This window comes from Chelonoidis abingdonii, chromosome 2 (assembly GCF_003597395.2).
Source record: "Chelonoidis abingdonii isolate Lonesome George chromosome 2, CheloAbing_2.0, whole genome shotgun sequence".
Classification (NCBI taxonomy): Eukaryota; Metazoa; Chordata; order Testudines; family Testudinidae; genus Chelonoidis; species Chelonoidis abingdonii.
The window spans coordinates 233,952,539-233,974,775 of record NC_133770.1 but is presented as its reverse complement, the minus strand read 5'-3'; the positions used below and the strand labels follow the sequence as shown (position 1 = coordinate 233,974,775).

Below are 22,237 nucleotides of genomic sequence, written 5' to 3'. Positions count from 1 at the left end.
CTGGAATGGGTTACCTAGGGAGGTGGTGGAATCTCCTTCCTTAGAGGTTTTTAAGGTCAGGCTTGACAAAGCCCTGGCTGGGATGATTTAGTTGGTGTTGGTCCTGCTTTGAGGTGTGGACCAGATGACCTCCTGAGGTCCCTTCCAATCCTATTATTCTATGAAGTGCAGATATTGGAGGAGGAATAATATAGAGTGGCTGTTAATAAATGAAGATCATATTCTTATATGAATGTATAAATCAGATACTTTTTTCAAAATGTTACTAAATAGCTAAAGTAGTCTTATTTTAATAAATCTGGAAGGTTTCTCCATGGAATGTCTGGGGTGGAGTGAGAGAGGAGAGTTCATCCACATTTTAACAGTAGTAGATTTTTGTATTGATTGAACTTTCTCTTGATAGATCCTGATGACTTTCTTCAGAAGAGCCAAAATGCCTTAGAAAGCCAGTATGTGTCAGAACATCTCCATGAATGGATTGACTTAATATTTGGCTACAAGCAGAAGGGAAGGGAAGCCATTGCAGCCCACAATGGTAAATTGTAAAATTCTCTAAAGAATCACTTTTTTGACATTCTAACTAAACTCAGAGGGACAGGTTTCCATGCTGCCTGCGTTGAACATGCATCAAGCCTGTGTTTGAGCCTTCAGTACTTGAGAAAATTGCCAGTCCTTTTCCACTGGAAATAGTGACTCATCTTCTAAAACATTTTCCCTTTCTTGTAATGTCTGTCTTCCCAGAATACATTATATAAATGAGAAATGTTTGATTATGTATTGTGTGTAGATGTTGCACTTAGGGTGACCAGAGAGCAAGTGTGAAAAATCTGGACGGAGGCAGGGGAGTGGTAATAGGCACCTATATAAGACAAACCTCCAAATATCGGGACTGTTCCTATAAAATCGGGACATCTGGTCACCCTTGTTGCACTTAAAATGACAGTCAAGGGAGATGGACAATATTTTTGTCTGTGATTTACTCAAGTCAATGATGATGGCAATTTGGTGCTAAAATAGTCTCTTGTGTATTTCACATTTCTGCCCAGAAATTGCAGTATGAAACCTCAGGTTCATGTGGGTAACACTGGTTTCCAAGAAGAAAGTGGGAGGGAAGGGAAAGGATAAATAGGTCGCTGGGCTTCTCCCTGTGTGCCACTCTAGCGACAGTAACTCTTTGACTCACTTAGGTTTCCTCTTTTAGTTTTTTTGTGATCTTTATTTTGAGAGTCTTATTGCTCTGTCTTTGCTATAATTAGCCCAGAATATTAAAGAAAAGTAATACATTATTTTCTGAGTGACTGAAAACTGTTTGCAGCATCAAAAGCAGTTCTCTCACGATGGCGTTCTCTGCATTAAGCTACTGAAAGTCTGCTACATCAGAAATCTGATGTCTACTTTAGTTGGTTTTTTAATACATTAACTAACTTCTCAGGGAGGAAACACACATAACATTTTGCCAAACCAAGTAGTTTCAGAAAGGGGCAGTGGGGAGTGGATAAAACACCTTTATCTGTTGTAAGCATCTTTCCCCTGCACACACATTGTTGAGTTTCCTTTATAACCACCTCTAAGCCAAACAACCATGGAATCAGTTCTTGTTAGTGTTGTTACAGAGCTTTTATTTAGATGTAGCTGAATGTGAGGCACCATGTAGCTTAGTTGTACTAAGCTAAGTTTTATGTCTCTGAATTGCGTCCAATGTTTATCTTCCTGGGGAGCAAGAGATAGAGATCTGAAATCCATCCTAGGGACCTATTAGTATGTTAGTCCTGCAGAGAGCTAATGAAGTAGTAATATTTGGGGGGGGGGGGGTGTTAATACTGAACTAACCCTAAATCACCAAACCTCTCAGCTTATCACTTAATCACAGTTTACAAAATTCTCACTTTCTTACAGGTAGGGGATTAGTCCACTGTGATGATAGACTCTTATAATGATGTAATAAGATGACTGTTGTGTATCCAGGTACTGAGAGTCTTTGAAATCACAGAAAACGTGCTAGGGAAATACACAGAGTCAGGAAATGTGGTATCTGAAACTGTTTTTTTCCTCTTTGGCCTAGCTCATGCTTTTCTATACATCAAAAGGCTTGAAACAAGCTATAACTTGCAGTAGGTGTGAGGTGAGTGGAATTGCATAGATGTGTAGCACAGTTAAATATTCATGTAGTTTACAGTTGGTGTGTGAATTGAAAAAAAGAAAGCCATGTTTATCTACACTGTGCAAATGGCTCTTTTTCCCTCTTCTTTCAGTATTTCATCCATTAACTTATGAAGGTGGAGTGGATTTGAACAGGTAATTAAATGCTTATAAGCAATGTTTGGTAGAGGCACATAATAAATTTCTCTTTATCCCACAAAGTTCCCTGTTAATTATCTAAGTGCTCCCAACAATTGAGAGAGCCATTCTGTTTTGGACTCTGTAACCGGGCGGGACTCACCCCTGCGGCGCCTCCTGCTGGTCACTTCGGGAATTAGGCTCAAATTGCAGCTCAGAGCACCCTTAGCAGGCCGGTGATCCAACTTGGTTCCTGCTACGGGCCCCATGTCCCTCCCTGGACCCCGGTGCCCCTTTTACGTGGGGTTCTGCCCCCCTGGCAGTAACCCCTTTCTCCTTAGGGTTTCCCCTCCCTGGGATCCCCCCACTCTATTCCCACTTTGCCTCAGGGTCTTGGCAACTGCCCAGTCATTAGCTAGCCCCACGCCCTGGGGCAGACTGCAGTATTAGCCTCTCATCATCGGCAAAGGGGTATGGACCTGCTGCCTTGGCCTACCCCTGGGTTGCACTCTGCAACCCCAGTACCTCTTAGCCTATTCCTAGGCTGCAGCCTGGGGTTTTCCAGGCAGGAGCTCCCCGGCTCCACTGCCTTCCCTAGCCCTGCTTCACCCTAGGTACCTTGTCTGGTCCCTTGCAGCAGCCAGGCCCTTCTCCCTCTGAACACAGAGAGAGACTCCCTGGCTTCTCTGCCCTTTTATAAGGGCCTGTGGCTCAGTTTGGGATATGGCCCCAGCTGCAGCCACTTCCCCAATCAGCCTAGCTTAAAAGGCTGCCTTCTCCAGCCCGGGCCCCTTCCCTAGGCTGTTTTTAACCACTTCAGGGCCGGAGCAGGGATCGACCCTGCTTCAGACTCCAAAAGACACTGTCCACCAATCTTACCATTGTAACAAAGCTTGAATTGAAGGATTATGCTCTCAAATTTCTGTGCAGTCTGAGATTTGAGTTACACTGATACAAATTGCTATATTTGCAGAGTACGTGTGCAATTATTGCTGTTGTACACACAGTCATGGTTATGTGCTTGCCTGCAATTGTCCAGTCAACTGTGTAATAGGTCCGTTGTGTATGCCTTTACTGTGACTGTATTTTAAAGCAATAACTGCGCACATGTGCCTACGTTTTCAGAAACAATCTTTCTGTCTTAAAATATTTCACGGAACACTTTCTGCTTTTCTTAAGTATTATGGACCCCAATGAGAAAGTAGCTCTGTTGACACAAATCTTGGAGTTTGGACAGACACCGAAACAGTTGTTTACAACTCCTCATCCCCGGAGGATAATACCAAAGTTCAAAAGTTTGCGAACATCCAGTCACAATGTTTCCATAGATGAATCTCCAGGTAAACGAGTAAAAGAATCATAGTTATTGTTTGTATTGCTATCTGATAACATAACTGACTTGACCTTATTTCCGAGAGGGCTGTATCTTGTTTCAGAGGATCATAGGTTATATAACTTGGTTATCTGCTTTCCCTGTAAGTCATGGAGAAATAACTACAGGAACCGAAGGGTCTGACAGAAAACAGACTTTTGCCTGGCAACGCTCTCTCTGTTTTGTTTTAAATAACCAAAACCAGAAGCAATGTTTTGTTGAGCTCTGATTATTCACTTTGCCTCTTAAAATTGTTTCAAGGGTTTAAATGAACATCAGATATTACTTTTATTGTCGATATACAGGCCTATAAATATACAAGTCAATAACTAATATGCAGATCATAGCACTCAGTTTTTCTATTCTATGTGGTGTTGACTTTACCAAAAAAAAAGTGAATTCTGTGACCTGTGAAGTACCAGATTGACAACAGTGGCAATCAAATTAGTCTGTCTACAGCATACATATAGAATGCGCACTGGCAGTGCAAGCTCCTCACAGTGTCCCACTAATGTACTTTCTAATCCTGTCCTGGAAGGATCACCTCTGCGGTGAGAGGGTAATTCAGTTCCTATGTCCATTTAATCATTTAGCCACTGCTGAAATGGCCAACAAGTGTTCCAGTCAAGATGGTGGCTCTTGTGATGTGGACAGTGGTCCACTAAGAATTGGACTGAAACATCAAACCACTTATATGCTTAAATCAGTCTCTGTACCAGATGACTGTAGAGTAGCTAATGTAGCACTGAAAAAAGGCTCCAAAGGGGATCCTAGCAATAACAGGCTGGCAAGCCTAACTTCAGTACCAGGCAAACTGGTTGAAACGCTAGTAAGAAGTAGAATTATCAGACATGTAGATAAACGTGATATGTTGGGGAAGAGTCAATATAGCTTTTGTAAAGGGAAATAACGCTTCAGCAATCTATTAGACTTTTTTGAGGGGGGTCAGCAAGCATGTGGGCAAGTCATTGCAGTGTACTTGGACTTTCAGAAAGTCTTTGACAGGGTCCCACTCCAAAGGTTTTTAAAGTAAACACTCATGGGATAAGAGAAAAGATCCTCTCATGAGTGAGTAACTGCTTATAAGCTAGGAAACAAAGGGTAGAAATTAATTGTCAGTTTTAACAATGGAGAGAGGTAAAATAGTGGGGTCCTCCAAGGATCTGTACCAGGACTAGCGCTGCTCAACGTATTCATAAATTGGGGGGAGGGGGGTGTTGAACAGTGAGGTGGCAAAATTTGCTAACTATACAAAATTAATCCACAACAGTTAAGTCCAAAGCTGACTGCGAAGAGTTACATGGGATTTCACAAAACTGGGCAACAAAATGACTGACAATATTCAATGCAATGCACATTGGGAAAAAGTATTCCCAACTATACATACAAATGATGAAGTCTAAATTATGAAGTCCAAGAGATCTTGGAGTCATTGTGGATAGTTTTCTGAAAATATCAGTTCAGTGTGCAGCAACAGTCAAAAAAGCTAACAATGTTAAGAACCATTAGGAAAGGTCATAAAACAAAAAATATGATGATGATGATGCCACCTTTATAAACCCATGACATGCCTGTTTCCTGGGGTTATCTGAACCCGAAAAAATAGTAACTAGTCTGTTTTCTAGGCAGTTTCAGGACATAAATCACTAGGGACACAGCTTGTCTGTCTGATAAATGATTGTACACACAAGAGTGCTTTCATTCAAAAGTCCTTGTTTTTATTGAGTCCAAAGCACACATCTAAAATAACAATAGTCTTGAGCACCCCAGATATAGTTATCCAAAGTCTGAGATGGTGTCAAGTGGTCAGCAGTACATTTCCAGTGGCCAGCCTTTCTCCTAGCTGTGAGGGGGTTGGATGTCAGTCTCTTAGCTCATCAAAATCCTCTCCAAAACTTCTCCAAATTCACACTCTAACTAACCTCTTTTTTAGGTTGCTCAAAACAAAGCACATATCTCATAGTAACCCCTAATGGACTAATAATTTCCCTAGCAACAGCAAAAAAAAAAAAAAAAAAATCTACTTATTAGCAAAGCAACTCTCACACCCAGATCCAAAGTCAGCTCTCCACACTCCTTCCCCATCTCATGAATCTATCACTTTATCACTCCTTGTCAGCAACAGTGAAGTTAAACAGCTGTTTTGTCTGCTCTGGCAAAGGCCAAATTATTCCTGTCTGTGTGGTGTTCTCACTTCCAAATAATGATGGTTAAATACACAAAATGGCTGCAGTTATGTCAATTCCAGTTTGTCATAACGCCACACGTTGAATACCACATGCAGTTCTGGTCATCCCTCTCAAAAAAAGCTATATTAGAACTGGAAAAGGTGCAAAGAAGGTGTTGGAATTATTAATGTTTATGAAGAGTATTTGCTCGACACTAATTTCACCATAAATTCCTTTATTAAATTCAAAGGCCACATGATATTTATACAATTGGTCCAAACATGCCTATAAAGTCTAACTAATAAGCAATTTATTACATCAAATACAGTAACAAAACATTTATAAGCATTTGCTCCAGATATTTACAAACAGGCTAAACGCATCCATATTGGTCGGTTCCAAAGTGGTCAGGCAGGTATTAGCAGTAAAGGTTTTCCTTTCTATGTCCTTTAACAAACAAATGATGTAATTCCCAGTTACTGACTTCAGCTAAACACCAGTATGGGACAAATCACCTTTATCTGCAGTCTTAATACAGATAAAATTTACCACCTTCTTTCTCCCCAAAGCCTTTCCTCCTTATCGCTTCCCCTTTTTGCTGACCAACAGTTTTTCTTTTGCATCTGGTTCACATAGGCCCTAATTTTTGAAATCCCTCCCCACACCAGTGTTAAGGGCCATGTTGGCTCATTTAAAACAGATTCTGTTTGTCTTATTTAAAACCAGCTGCAGTCACCCCTATCCGTCAGAGATCTGCTTTTTAGAAACTTCTCCTTATTTCATTAGATATTCTTTTAACCAGACATCTTCACTACTTCATTCCTTCTGGCCTTTATAACTAAGGCTAAGATTTTGTTGCAGTTATTTTTAGTAAAAGTTATGGACAGGTCAGGGGCACCAAACAGAAATTCACGCAGCCTGTGACTTTTACTAAAAATAACTGTACAAACCGCAGCAGGGCGCACAGCCTCAGCTGCAGCCCCCGACATGGGGCAGAGGCACATGGCCCTGGTGGCGGCTCCAATGCAAGCAGCAGGGTAGAGATGCGTGGCCCTGGTGGCAACCCCCAGCACAAGCCGTGGAGCAGAGGCGCATGGCACTGGCCCCCAGCAGAAGCCGCAAGACAGAGACATATGGTCCCCAGCGGCGGCCCCCACCGCAAGCCATGGGGGAAGGGTGCATGGCCCTGGCGGCAGCCCTCACCACGGGGCTACGTGGGGAACATAGCCCTGGCTCCAGCCCCAGCCATGGCTCCAACTGCTGACAGAAGCTGAAGAAGTCATGGAGGTCCAGTAAAATCATGGAATCTATAACTGCTGTGAGCTCCATGACTAAATCGTAGCCTTACTTATAACTTATTATTTTCAAGGCTTTCCTTCAGCCTGCTAGCCAGGGCCTTTCTTTACAACACACGTATTTTGTTAACCAAACTTAAGCTAACCCTAATTCTTTAATTTCATATTTATCCTACAGAAGAGCAATAAAAATAATTAGTAGTATGGAACCGATTGTACATGAGGAGAGATTCAAAAGACTGGGACTGTTCAGCTTTGAAAAGAGACAAGGGTGGATATGAAAGAGGTCTATAAAATCATGAATAGTGTGGAGAAAGTGAATAGGGAAGTGTTGTTTACCTCTCACATAACACAGGAACTAAGGATCAGCCCATGAAAATAATAGGCAGTGTAGAACTGATAAATGAAATTGTTTTTAATTGTTCACTTTATTAATGTAACTTCTGTTCACCATTCACTACACTTGCCATATTGTAATTCAAACCCCATTTTAAAACACTCACTCCATCTTGTAAAAGCTTCCTCCAACCTTCATTTTTGCAAACCCTGCTGTAATCTTATTAGTTAGTTTAGATGTGTGAATGAGGCATGTATGGATGATAAAATCAACCTCCAGCCCCAGCCTGTCCTGATTGAGGTGAAGTTCAACTACCAACGGCTGAAGACCTAGACAACAGTGAAACAAAGTAAAAAGCATCCACCCTAAAAAGAAAAGGACAAAAGAACAACAGAAAGGAAGATCAAAGCCAGGTTCAAGGCTGAAAGTCACGCCTGCATTGACGGGTGATCAATCCAAACCCAAAGGCAGCGTGACACAGCAAGACCTATAGACTTTGAATCCAAACTAAAAGCCTGTAAAAAAGAAGGGTGAGATAAGAGACTTTGGTAACATTCTGCTGCCAACATGGAGCCAGCCACCTGCTGATTAATTTAACAACAGCAGAATGAAAGCAACTCCCATGAACTAACATAGGGAAAAATCCCTATAAAGCTGGACTCTGAAGACTGAGGACTTTGAGTCTATGGTTCTGCTGCCAGCCTCCAGGAGCATCAGGTGCACCTGACCCGGACTCGGCTCCACTCTTGGTACAGGGTACCTGGCCAGTATTCTGTCACAAGCAACTTTAGGCTGGTAACTATAATATCTATCCAGAACTTGTATGAATGATTGTGTGAATGGATATATAGGAATAAGTAGCTAAACAACGTTGTTTGCTGTTATCTTTTATTTTATTATGGTATTTACAATAAATGTGACAAATGTCTTGTCCCTTTTAATAAGATCCTGCTAGTTTTTTTATTGGTATAACAGCAGCAGGTTTAAAACAAATAAGTTCTTCTTTGCACAACATGCAGTCAAGCTATGGAACTTATTGCCATGGGATGTTGTGAAGGCCAAAAGTAATACTGAGTTAAAAAAAGAATTAGACAAGTTCGTAGAGAATAGGTCCGTCAGTGGCTATTAGCCAAGATGCTTAGGGATGCAGCCCCATGTTCTGGGTGTCCCTAAACATCTAGCTGCCTGAAATGAGCTGGATGACAAGTGATGTTCCCTTGAAATTAACTTCTGTTCATTCTCTCTGAAGCAGGGATTCCCCAGCTTGGTTCGCGGCTTGTTAAAAGTAAGCCCCTGGTGGGCCGCGAGACACGTTGTTTACCTGAGCGTCCACAGGTATGACCATTCGCAGCTCCTAATGGCCACGGTTTGCCGTTCCCGGTCAATAGGAGCTGCAGGAAGCGGCGCAGGCTGTGAACCAAGTTTGGGAACCCTGCTCTGAAGCAACTGGCATTGACCACTATCAGCAGAAAGGATACTTGGGCTAGATGGACCATTGGTCTGGCCCAGTGTGGCTATTATGTTCTTATACCCTATCAGTTGTCAGCAAATAACTATACTTTTGACTGCCATCTTAAATTTAGATCATTTTCCTCATTCCTCTGTTGGGTGATCTTTAACTTTGAAGTACAAGAGGGACAGTACAGGTGGCTGTTTTAAGTAGAATGTCTCTTCCAAATGACTCACGTAGAATTAATTCTAAAATTATGTTGGGTGGTTTGCCAAAATAGGATTCTATTTTAAAAAATTCTCGAAATTTAAACATCTCATCATGTTTTCTCACAGCTTGGCAATTCTTACTGAGTTGGTGGTATTCTCGGTAGCAGTTGCCACATAGTAAGCTCATTTAATTTCTTCAAACCCCCATAACCTTTAAAAAACATAAGCCATAATTTTAAACCTACAGCTTTACAGAATCTGACTCTGAAATGCATGAACATAAAAGTGACAGCCAGTCATAACAGAAGAACATATACTGTCTAAAAACTTCTGATCCATTTAGGAATTAATCTGAAGATTTCTGGCTATTTATGTTCTTGAACTTCTGTCAATAAATATTGTGGGGCAGTTAAACATTGTCTCATAAATTCTCTCCTCTCTATATTAGAACTGGAAATAAAAGATATGATGCATATGCCTTTTTGGCCTTTTTGTATCATTTAATATATTCATATTTGGTATAACTTTAACTCATTTATTATCTGAAGTCTATCTCTTTTTAATTTTCAATTTGTTACTTCTCATTTTATGGTGATATCTTATTTAAGTTTCTCCAAGTGAAGAATCTTTTGAAGATTTGACAGAAGAAAGTATAACGCTTGCATGGAACAACATTGCCAAACTAAAGTTAGATGAGCAACATAAAATTCATAAAGAGTAAGTCTTTGTAATGTCCTCGTCTGTAGTATAATTATCTCAAAATCCAATAATCTGCTGTAGTCATGCTGCTAGTTATTGGAATCGTGTTTATCTGGATGCATCGTGTGAAGGAAAGCTAGAACAGGGGTGGGCAAACTTTTTGGCCCTAGGGCAACATCAGGAAATAGAATTGTATGGCAGGCCATGAATGCTCACAAAATTGGGGTTGGAGTGTGGGCTCTGGAGTGGGGCTGAGGATGAAAGGTTTGGGGTGCAGGAGAGTGCTCCAGGCTGGGATCGAGGGGTTCAGAGAGCGGGGGCGGGGATCAGGGCTGGGGCAGGGCATTGGGGCATGGAGAGAGGCTTAGGATGCAGGCTCTTAGCGGCGCTTACCTCAAGCGGCTCCCAGAAGCAATGACATGTCCCTTTTTCCAGCTCCTACATGGAGGTGCAGCCAGGTGGCTCTGCGCTGCCCCATCTGCAGGCACTGCCCCTGCAACTCCCATTGGAGTGCATAGGAGCCAGAGAGAGGCTGTGCTGAAACTTTTGGGAGCTGCGTGGTGTGGCCCCCGACCCAGCGCCCTGACTTAAAACGGCTTGTGGGCCGTAGTTTGCCCACCCTTGTTCTAGAAGGTGCATGGCTTCATGAGATTATCTGGTTGTTTGTAGTGAAAAATGAGCTGTATACTAGGAATTGGCCTGATATCTTAACAGTCATCTTAATATTGGTTGCCCCCCTAGAAGCTAAATGATTTAAGTGGGTGTGGGCTAATTTAGGCTTTCACCACCTTAAGCAGGTCCTTTTTGGTTAGGATTGAAGCATGCTGGCAGAACAATGTGGGGGGAACTTGCACTGCTCCTTCCAGTTCTTTGGCAAGGTATATTTTTGTCTGTAGAATTGTGATGCACTCTACAACAATCTTCGTAATTTGCTTGAGTGTCTAAATTAACCCTTGTGAAGATCAAACACTGAATTGCAGCTGTAAAAAAAAGTCACTGTATAGTATGATCGTTGGAATTAAATACCCTTTGAATTCACTTCCAAACTTATTTGTCTTGAATAGGGAAATTACTGGAATAGCAGTCTCTTGCAATGGGTCTTCAGTTTTCACAACATCTCAAGGTGGGTATTCTCGTACAAGTGTCTTCTTTAAGACACTGTGATGTAAACATTGCATCACTGTGTTATAATGTCTTGGCTTAATGAAGTTACATGAACCATCAAAAATTCAGACCACTCAAAGTGTACTTTTTGCTTTTTTGGATGAGATTTGCAAAAGTGCTTAGCATTGGCCTAGCTCTCCTGTTCTTGAATTCACGGGAGTAACTTCACTGAAAACAGAGTTAGGCCAATGCAGTGATTTTGAAAATCCCATCCTTAAGTTGTTTCTTGGACTTTTTCAGTAAAGCAATCCACTGTTTGACTTCTAGACAGACTTTAATGACCTGTCGAATGCAAAAATCTGTGTCAGGCTGTTCTATGTCGCCGCCATCGGCGTTTCCATTATGTGTCTGTTTCTCTCCAAAAACATGTGCATAGATACAGTCTTAAAAATCTTCAACAATAGTCTAATGTGACGTGAAGGCTTCTTATCTGAATGAGTTTGGGGTAGTCAGGTTATCCAGCTTATGCCAAGCAAATGCTAATAAAACTGTATACCACATTACAACGTGTATTCTGCCATATATTTAACACACTTAAGACACCTATAAAACCAATTTTACGTCACTTGTCATGCTGTTGAAATTGTATATTGAAAATTTCCAGGTGCCAAGTAACTGAGAAATTGATAATGCTGGTAACTTCTCTCTTCTAATGTTACAAAGATCCCATTTGCAAGCTTATTGGCTCACAAGATACCTGACATCTAAACCTGTCAATGATGCAAAGTAGATTATTGCTACTCCTGAACCTCAGATCAGTGTAAAATTTGGGGTAGGGGATTACTTAAAAAAAACAAAAACTCTATTCCAATGAATAAGTGTCGACTGATGAATTAGTGGGTAGAGTGCAAATTAAGTGGGAAAAGGATGCATGCTGGATTAAGTTAAATCCAGGGCTCTGCAACTTCTTTTGGATACTAGATCTGTGTTACAAGCATGCAGAAGTGTGAGAACTGTGGGAGCTATACCTCTTAAACTTCCTGACTATCTTGCAAATTAAAATATCAGTGATGAACAACAGATCAGAATGTTTAAAGGTTACACCTGCAACATACCTGAGTTATGTTGGGTTACATTTGAATATAAAACACCAGGACTGCCTTTCCCTTCAACTCCCTGTTCTTCTTCCTCATTCAGTTCTTCAAAATTAAGAAAGAAAAATGCTTTGTAGTTTCTGTATTTAACAGTAGCCTGCAATGTGGCTCTGATTGTGGCTTTTTAGAAGTGATGTATGCATTCACACAGGAGCAAAAATAATTTGTTTAGATTAGAGTATTGCAGTACAGTCCTGTTCTGTCTTTGTAATTACTTCCCTAATGTTTGCATTAGATTCAACCTTGAAGATGTTTTCTAAAGAATCAAAAATGCTCCAAAGAAGTGTGTCCTTCTCAAACATGGTGAGTGGTTATTGTCATTAAGAGAAGTCATCCTGAAAGCTACCCACAGAAAGATGTTCCTTGTCAGCAGTGTATCAATGAAATGCCAGCTTTGCCTTTGTTTCCTTCCTTCTCCAGCCTTCTGCATTCTCTCTTGCATGAGTAATTTACTGACATGGGGTGAGGTTCAGTACTGTGCCTCCGAAGAAGCATAGCACAGTTTGCGCCTTCCCAAGTTTGGGCTGCTTTGAGGCCCAGTGTAAACCTTGTGGTGTAACTGAGACCCTCCAGGGTCTGCCTACATTACATAGGTTCATCACTGGCTGCCTAAGGCCAGCCATGCTACCCAGGATCTCTGCAGCACTACATGCGCTGTCATGCCTCTGACATGTCCCCTGTACTAAGACTTGTGAGGGGATCCTTGGAAGAACATCTCTTGTCTGTCTTCCTTAGTTCTGTGCCAGGGGAATTCTCCATCACAGGGACCTGAGTGTTTGAGCCTCTTTACATAGCTCCTGCCATTTTAGTTATCAGAAAGGGTCTGGAGCAAGGATGAGAATCTCACCTGTGGCATTGACTAGGCTACTGCTACTTCTGACTGTGACTGCTGTTTTCTTTTCATTGATACTTTTTTTCCTAATCCTTGGCCAAGGAGCCAGTTTCTCTCATTAATGGGTCTTGTCTACACTGACATTTCTCTTAGTCTCCTACAGGTGCAGTGCAGCTACATTGCAGAAAGACCTAGCAGAGACTTGCAGCTGCCTTTCTGCCACTGTTACACCTAACCCTGCTTAGAGCAGGTGTAGCACGCAAGGCAATAAAAACACCAGCAACAGAACTACATAAATTCTCCCAGTGTTGCTGGTAATGTAACTACAGCAAATTTCAGTAGACAAGCTAGTGTAGGCAAAGGCCTTAGCAGTAACAGCACTGTCCTTCCTTAAAAGATAGATATTCTTCACTTGTTCAGAGTTAACAGGGCTGCTTTTTTACTTACGCACTGCGGAGAGAATACCCTTTCACGATCAGAAAAATATCTTTCATGCAACCCTTTTCATGAAAATACCATTCTCTGACTAGTAGTTATCATGAGATGGTTCTTTGGCACCGTAAATATAGAACAAAAGCTTCCATTTACTTTGTTGGTTTTAGGTTTGTTCCGTATTTGCTGTGTCTCAAGTTGATAGGTAGCTGCAAAATTGGAAAGCTTGGTTATGCAAATAGGATGAATCAGGATGAAGCAATGCACTGTGTTCTTGAAGCATGAGCTAAGATTTACTATATCCTCCATAACATACTGGAGTTGCAACTCTTTTATGCAAAACTGGTAACTCTTTTATGTTGACCATAGTGAATCCACTGCCCTTTAAGGCAGTAAGAGTTAATCTCTGACACCCGTCACAGTTTTTTTTTTTGAGAACATTAAATGCATAAGATGTAGATACTCTTCGTGTTTTTTTCCAAATATGTGCTAATGCACTTTAATTAACTTCTATTCTATCTGGCACTAAATTGAACACTGCTTTATTTTCCTTTTCGTTGTAGGCTTTGTCATCTTGTTTAATCTTACCAGGAGATGCCACTGTCATAAGCTCTTCGTGGGACAATCATATGTGTGTATTTATTTGTGGATTATATTTAATGATACAATTTTGGGGTAACTATGATTTATGAAACTTCTTTTGAGAACATGGAAGTAAGTCGCTATCAGGAAGCATTTACTCTTTTTCTACATTTTTTGGCAGATTTCTATCTGTTATTTTATATTATATAGAAGCCAAATTATTTTAATTTATTTAAAATCTCTAAAATTTGCTCTCTAAAGCTGTACTTTCATAACTAATACTTTTTTCCTGATAGCTATTTTTATTCAGTTGCTTTTGGAAGACGACAGGATACCCTAATGGGACACGATGATGCCGTCAGCAAGATCTGCTGGCATGATAATCGCTTGTATTCTGCATCTTGGGACTCCACTGTAAAGGTTTGTATGTTAGCCACTTTACTACTTATACTCATGGTTTTCATTAAGGTGATAACAGAATACTCCAGAGTTCATGATAGTAGCTGTCCTGTTGTTAACAAAGATTGCCGTAATTGTGTCTTTATCTCCTTTATAATTAAGGCTGCGAGTTTGTCATGGGTTCTATGACTCCATCACCGCCATGACTTCTGCAGTGGCTGGTGCATCTGGCCCAGGGGCCACCTGAGCTGCTCAAGTGGCCCCTGGGCCAGCTGCATTGGCCATTGCTGGGGAAGTCTTGCACCACCATCTTCTCCCCGCAGCCAGGAGCAGGAGTTTGGGTGGCTTACCTTGGGGTTCTACGGAAGCGGTGACATCTCTCAGCTCCTGAGGGGAGGTGTAGCCAGGTGTCTCTGGGTGCTGCCTCCACCTGTAGGCACCACCTCCTCCGCTCCCATTGGCCGTGGTTCCCAGCCAATGGGAGCTGCAGAGCTGGCGCTCAGGGAGGTGTCAGCATGCAGAGCTGCATGGCCGCACCTTCTCCTCCCCTGCACCAACTGGGGTCCCAGGCTGCTCTCCCTCCCCCGAGCACCTGCAGCACCCCCTGGGTCACCTTCCTCCCCGAGACTTAGTTAGGGGTCTATAGTACAGTCATGGACAGGTCCCGAGCAGTGAATTTTTGTTTACTGTCCGTGACTTTTACTAAAAATACCTGTGACTAAAACATAGCCTTATTTAAAAAAGCCCAGTGATTTTCAACCTTTTTTCATTTGTAGACCCCTAAAAAATTTCAAATTGAGGTGTTTTTGGAAATCTTAGACGTATTCCACAGGTTGAAAATCACTGTTCTATGGTAATGACAACTTTTTGTGGACACCTTAGACAAAGTCTGCAAACTCCCAGGGTCCACAGACCACAGGTTGAAAATCACTGTTCTATGGTAATGACAACTTTTTGTGGACACCTTAGACAAAGTCTGCAAACTCCCAGGGTCCACAGACCACAGGTTGAAAATCACTGTAAAAACCACTGTACCTTAAATCCAATCAAAAGTTAAAGGTAATGCACTACTTAAATGGAATATCTTGCAGTGATGCCAGTGCTCTGTGATCTGTATTGACTACCTATAGGGTTTTGAGTGGAAATTAAGGTCTTGGCTTTGCCTTATGACCATTAAATGGGATAGGATCTGCCTAATTAAAATATCACCTCTCCCTGTCTAATACTGCCGTAGTTAGAATCGGAGACCTCCCCCCAACACATTTGTTTTAAGGGGGGGGCTGCTGGCATCATTTGGGTACCCTCCAACTTTACAATTTGTCACTGCCCTTAAGGGCAAAAGCCTGCCTGTTTGGTGGATTGAGGGACAGGAATGTTTCGTCATGTTTTCTTGCTCCATGGGTTGAGGATGCTTCTGTTTGGTAGAGTGAAGTATGCTGCTGCTACTAACTGTTTTTAATTGTTATCGACCAAGTTCTTCATGATTTGTCAAGAGAGCTTAGAACTTCTGACAGACAGGTTTAATGTTTAATCCAAAACCAGAATTATTTTTCCTTTTACTTAACTTAGAGACAAGGACTGTAGCTGACCTTCATACAGCTTTTAGTTAGCACAAATAACTTACCTTGCAATGACAGAGCTAGGTAATAAAAAATAGTTAACATGACAAGTTGTCCTAATGCTTGTTTAAACAAACTGCAATGTTGATATTCTAGGTGTGGCACTGTGTTCCTGCAGAGGTCCTGGGCACCAAAAGGCATCAGTTTGAATTGCTTGCTGAGTTAGAACATGATGTTAGTGTGAGTATGGAAATGTACACACATTTAACTTCTAATCATCAAAGACTATAGTCTAGAGTTACTTGACAATATCTCAGTCAAGCTTTTAAAAGATGTGGCATAAACCAAAAAAGCGAAAATTCTGAATTAAGACTACCATTCATCAAAGGCTGACGGTTGCTAGATATTGCAAGAATGCCAAGACTAGGAGGGAATAGAATAGACTACGGGCAAAGTGAAAGTAACTCCAATTATTGTTCTGTTTTCTTAAAAGAATTGGTTCAAGTATCCACTTCTGGAGAGTGGAAAGCTTGTATAAAGAAATGGGTTTTCTTATTATTGGTCAGGCACAACTTGTGGTGTGTGCAGAGGGTTCATGAGCTCTTTCAGTAAATCAAAATAAATTTGTCTGAAGTATTTGCGTCCTCATGCCTTCTGTACAAATACCAGATTTGCCTGTTTAGAGTTTTTAGGTAAAAGTCTGACTTGCTTTCCATATTTTGTACTTGGCTATGATATATGTTATCATAAAGACCACTGTGACTGTCTCAGTACATTGTACGTGTTTGGCTCAAACATTCAGTTAAAAATAAATATGGGCAGATACAGGATTTTTGTACATTTATATCTCAGTAACTTCTGATGACATTCCTGCAGAATATTTAGAACACTTGCATTTAAATTTCTTAAACATCTCAGTGGATTTCTTTATAGATCACAAGGAGGCAACAATGCCTGGTAAAATTTACCAACAGCATCCAAGGATGTCAAAAACAGATGGGTTGGGCAAAGCACAGGCTAGTGGTTTTCTAAACTTGCTTGCTATGGTTAAACATTTCATTAACTAATTAGAAATGTAGGCTGTAATCAGTCATCTTCTTTTGGATAAGAACTTAAACATCAATTCAAATGTCTGATTCTGCAAGGAAAAACAACGGTTATAAATCTGCTTAAGACTCCATTTATGACACACCTCCCCTCCATTTCCTGCTCACATATACACCTCTACCTCGATATAACACTGTCCTTGGGAGCCAAAATATCTTACCGTGTTATATCGAACTTGCTTTGATCCACTGGAGTGCGCAGGCCCCTCCTCCCCCCTCCGGAGCACTGCTTTATACCGCGTTATATCTGAATTTGTGTTATATCAGGTCACATTATATCAAGGTAGAGGTGTAGTTGGCAAGGATTTTGTATTTTAAAAATGTCAGGATTTTATATAAAAATATGTAATCAACTGATGTAATAAAATTGGGTACTTACGAAAGACAGGCTTGCTTTGTGAACACTTAAAGGTCTATCAGGAATGCCCATGTGAGAGCTGAGTAAATGAATAATGTGGGTACTTAATTGTCTAGGTAAATACTATCAACCTAAATGCCGCAAATGCAATGCTGGTGTCCGGAACCAAAGAAGGTACCATTAGTATTTGGGATGTTACTACTGCCACTATGTTGCACCAACTTTCATGTCATTCAGGGACCGTGTATGCTGCTGCTTTTAGTCCTGGTATGTTGTGTTTAAATCTCTTCTAATATGCAGATGTTGAGAGAGAGGAGAATTTCTAGAGGAATCTTCATCTTTGTATAGCTCTATTATACACTGATATCTGTATTTTTAACATAATTGTAGATTTTAAATGTTCAGCTATAGTCAGACACAAATCTCCAGTGTCCAGGTTTTATCAGTGCTTTGCAGTACCATACTTGATGTTAGAATACTATTTTCTGGGCTAGTGATAAATTGCTTCAGTTCTTTTTGCTTGAAGATTTATTTACTCCTCATTATCTGAGCCGTAACTGGAATAACTGCTTTTAATTAAAGCATGATGTTTTCTGACATACCTAACTAAAGTGCTATATTAGTCATAATTCCTTTCTTTGACCACTGGAAATATTAGATATGCATTACTATATGTGCTTAATACATTTAATTTTTGTGTAGACAGCAGACATCTGCTCAGCACAGGAGAAGATGGCTGTTTTAAAGTAATAGATGTGCAAACTGGAATGCTCATCTCTTCTATGGCCTCAGAGCAGCCACAAAGGTAACGGTGAGAGAAAGCTCTTTGTGAAGCTCAACCCCTTCTCGCTACAGGGGCTATAATTGATAGTTATATCTCTGAATTACAGTCGGGGCAGGAAGTGGACATCTCTGTTTGCATCAGATGCCCAAAGGGAATGTGGAAATGACATAAATATTAAACACGTCTAAGGTATATGTCATCTAGAAGAAATGGGGTCATCTTAACAAGAGATGCACGTATCAACAGAGGGAAGTGCAAAGGCTGGGATCCTGTGTTCACTGTCTGCTGCAGCCAAAGTTTCTCAACTTGGATGCTAAAGCTAGGCACTTGTATAAATGGCCTGCCTGTCAGATGTGCTAAGCAGCTGCAGTTTTCATTGAAATTAGTGAGAGCTGACACTGAAAATTGTTACAGTTAATAGATGCAATTTTGTGTGTACTTCAGCAGCTGTAAAAGATGTTGGATTCAAAACTTGTTAGTTTGTAGTATACCAAAAGCTATAGAAGTGTCAGCCTTGTTATTTAACACTAAAGAAAGTATCAGTTTTAACTTGAAGGGCTCTCTTTCCCACCTGTCTCTCTGACTGATCTAGTGTTTCAGAATGTAGAGCAATATGATATGTGATTTAAACTATCAACAAACGGTTTTCTTCATTTTTAAAACTTTCCCTTTACCCTTGCACCTCTCATTGCTTAATTCATAGAGCAGCATTGGCCTCAGTACTAAGTAGAACAGTTTCTTTTATACATAGGTGATGGACTAAATTAACAGGTAGAAGAGTCTTAAATAAATAATGCCACTTCTTAGTGCGAATGGGCTAAATGATTACTGAATTATTTTGCAGATGTTTCAAATGGGATGGACATTCTGTGTTATCAGGAAGCCAGTCTGGTGAATTATTGGTTTGGGACCTTTTTGCAGGAAAAGTTATTGAAAGAATCAAAGGACATACAGGTGTGTGTGCAATACTGTGTAATCTCCTAGGGCCAGATCCACAAAGGGACTTGGGTGCCTAAACCCCAGTTTTAGGGGCCTAAGTCTCAGATTTAGGCTCCCCTGTGATCCCGCCTACTCCTGTGGTATCTAAACTCACTCGACCCCTAAATTTTTGCTGTAAATGTTCCCTCAGCACCTATGTTTCTGCCTCTGCACATGCAGACTGCTGCCTCCCTCTAGGTATTTGGACCTATCTCCTTTCTAGGCCCCACCACCATCCACAAATAGGGGGACGATAGGTGCTACTCTGCCTATCTTGTCTGCAGAGCCTGATCTGGTAGACATGCTCAGAGCAGTCTAACTACACACACAGCAACCAGAGGGTGGTGGGGAGGAGGGGTCTCTCTTTTAACCTTCAGCACAATGGCTAGGATATTCCACAGGACGGTAGGAGACCCAGGCAAGTCTCTCCTATTGTTCCACTTCAATTCAGTGTTTGAATAGTTAAATGTGAATTGGGCCAGAGGGAGTGAGGTCATGTCTACACTATGGGCGCTACAGTGCTGTAGCTATGCTGTTGTAGCTCTGTAGTGTAGATACTTCCTACTGCAGTGGAAGGGGTTTTTCCTTCATTATTGATAATCCACCTCTCCGTGCAGCAGAATGCTATGCGAGGGATTCGGTTGGCTTAGCTATTGTGCTCAGGGGTATGAATTTTTCACATGCTTAAGTGATGTAGCTTGGTGAATCTAAATTTTTAGATTTGAGTTACTATATAGTCCACTGGCTTCAGCACTCAACTGAATGGGGAGAATCCCTTGTTCAAATCCCGTTCCTCGTCAGGCAGAGGGGGAAATTGATCTGTGATCTTCTGCATCCCAGGTGAGTGCTCTAACCATTGGGCTAATGGTTATAAGGGAGGTCCTCCTCCTTCTCTTGTTTGTGTGGAATGAGGCAGGCACCTAACTTATCCCTGCAGGAAGGGGCTTAGGCGCCTAAGCTGCCTGACTTCAGGAGAGAGGTTCCTGTCTGTAAGTCACAGGCAGAGAAAAGCACCTCACTTCATGAGAAGGGCGGGACTGAGGATACACTCCTCTTATTAGCATCTCCCCGGGGCTGGCTTATGCAGCTCCTCAGTTAGCATGCTGGCTTTTGTGGATCCCATTCTGTCTCTCCCCTGGTTGTGTATAGGGAGCCCAGGCACCTGATTCAGGCTTTGTGGACTCCATTGTTCCAGTGATTTTTCTAGGCACCTAAAAGTTAAGCATATCAACACTCTACATGCCTTTGTGAATCTGAGTCCCAGTTCTGTGCAAGGTTCCTTTTTCCAAAGGAGCACTGTACTCTGACATGGGTCATACAACAGTTACAATTTCTGACATAGTCACCAGTTGAGACGAACTGGAATTTAGAATCAAATGACAATTGGATCAGATGCTAAATTTAAGACCATAGAAAGTCTCCTATTGGCTTTAGTGGAAGATGCAGAGGGCCCTTAAGGCATTATTCCTGGCCAGCAGCATTATAGAAGGAGATGATCTGCCCCTTGGGTGACATGAGGGAGGAAGAGAAAAGATTAACAGGAGAAATGTTAAATTCTACTGATTTTGGATGTTTCAGTGGTACTGATGGAAACAGGATGCTCTAATAGCATTCAAGGTCTAGTATACTTCCAGCTGTGGCAAAATACCCAGATTTCTGCAGCAGATGTGAACTCTTGGGAAAGTTGGAGTTTGTATTTTCCACATTTAATAAAACCTAATTTTGAAAAAATCTGGCCAAAGTCCATATATTTATTTTGATGTCAAATTCAATTTTACAGTGTCCATACTTTGTCTCTGTATGTAAGTCTGACACAAACCTGTTTCAGGGCATCTAAGGGCTTGACGATAATACCATCTAGCATCAGTTTGCTTTTAAGGTTTCCCTTGATCTTATGAGGGCTGGAAACAGCGGTGTAATAAAAGCTTATGTGTGGAATTCCCCTCTGCATGGAGGGGTAGAATCTCAGAAAACACAAGGGTTCTGGCCATATGCTCCCACTGAAGTGTATTGTAGGATGCCAACTCCGATTTTAACGTGAAAAATGGGTCAAGTGGCAAGGGCTAAGAATGCTGTGAAGAGTCCTCTGAAAGCTGGGCTAAAGGAAAATTCTTGTAGCCTTCTACCCATTGATTAGAGTGGAAATGTCTGTGGGTAAATTGATTCATTCCACTTCAAAAGACTGCTAAGGATATGCAGTGTTCTGGAGTTCAGTATACACACTGTAAATGAGATCACTGATCCTCATTGAGCATGCTCAAGCAAGAGAAATTTAAGCCTGTGCTGTTCAGTGCTATTAATTTGTTCAAAACTACCTCCTGCAAACTTGTTTTTAAAATAGTACACTTCTCAAATATTCCCACTGTGTTTATATCTAACACACAATTCAATGATCTGTTTTTCTCAGGTGCTGTAACTTGTATGTGGATGAATGAGCAATGCAGCAGTATTATCACAGGAGGGGAAGATAAACAAATCATGTTCTGGAAACTGCAATATTAAGTGCCTTTTCCCTCCAGGTATTTAAATGAACTCAATATATTTTAAACGAAACTTCATAAAGGAACTTATCCATGTGCGGAAGGTCAACCAAATAGAAAGCTTGGTTTATCTAAAACTTTCTAGCTTATGGTGACTTCATTTAAAGCTCTTGTACTGTAATTTCCATACTGTAATATTTTTGTTTGTATTTCATTATGGCTGTCATATTGTCTCAACTTGAAAATGCTTGTCTTAATTTGAGATGAAAGACTTATTTTTCTGTAATTAAAGAGATTTTAACTTGCAGTCACTGTGTGATCTACTTGAACTGCATCAAATAGGATAGTGTATGTTTGAATTAATAAAGCAAACCTCTCATTTCGGCAAGGACCACATTCATACCATCTGATGCATCATTTATTTTAATTGGAGGCTTCTAAGGAAAAGTGCTTTCATCAACCTGTGTGCTCTTTACAAATTTATTAGAAGGGAACACCTTGATCTTCACTTAGCCCTACCACTCTAAAGAGTCTCTCCCCTCTGTCACACCTACCTTCTTCCTAGTAAGTAGAGCCGCCAACTTCTTGTGTTTAACAGGGGGTAAAGGAGGGATCCTTACTCATGAACAGAAAGTGTATCTATACCTGAGGCAGCTGTCATA

At 41.1% G+C, this 22,237-nt stretch overlaps 1 protein-coding gene across 1 annotated transcript in view; it reads left to right on the top strand.

The window, feature by feature from the left end:
* NSMAF (neutral sphingomyelinase activation associated factor) overlaps nt 1–21,882 on the top strand; it is a 64,949-nt gene extending 43,067 nt beyond the window's left edge. Inside the window, exons 18-30 of the mRNA XM_075063403.1 lie at nt 395–535; nt 2,253–2,295; nt 3,457–3,617; nt 9,717–9,825; nt 10,872–10,930; nt 12,301–12,368; nt 13,893–13,960; nt 14,208–14,331; nt 16,026–16,109; nt 17,450–17,600; nt 18,036–18,138; nt 18,962–19,071; nt 21,503–21,882. Of these exons, the coding sequence (XP_074919504.1) occupies nt 395–535; nt 2,253–2,295; nt 3,457–3,617; nt 9,717–9,825; nt 10,872–10,930; nt 12,301–12,368; nt 13,893–13,960; nt 14,208–14,331; nt 16,026–16,109; nt 17,450–17,600; nt 18,036–18,138; nt 18,962–19,071; nt 21,503–21,597 (1,316 nt within the window). The 3' untranslated portion in view covers nt 21,598–21,882. The remainder of the gene's footprint in view (nt 1–394; nt 536–2,252; nt 2,296–3,456; nt 3,618–9,716; nt 9,826–10,871; nt 10,931–12,300; nt 12,369–13,892; nt 13,961–14,207; nt 14,332–16,025; nt 16,110–17,449; nt 17,601–18,035; nt 18,139–18,961; nt 19,072–21,502) is intronic.
* Nucleotides 21,883–22,237: the final 355 nt, after the last annotated feature.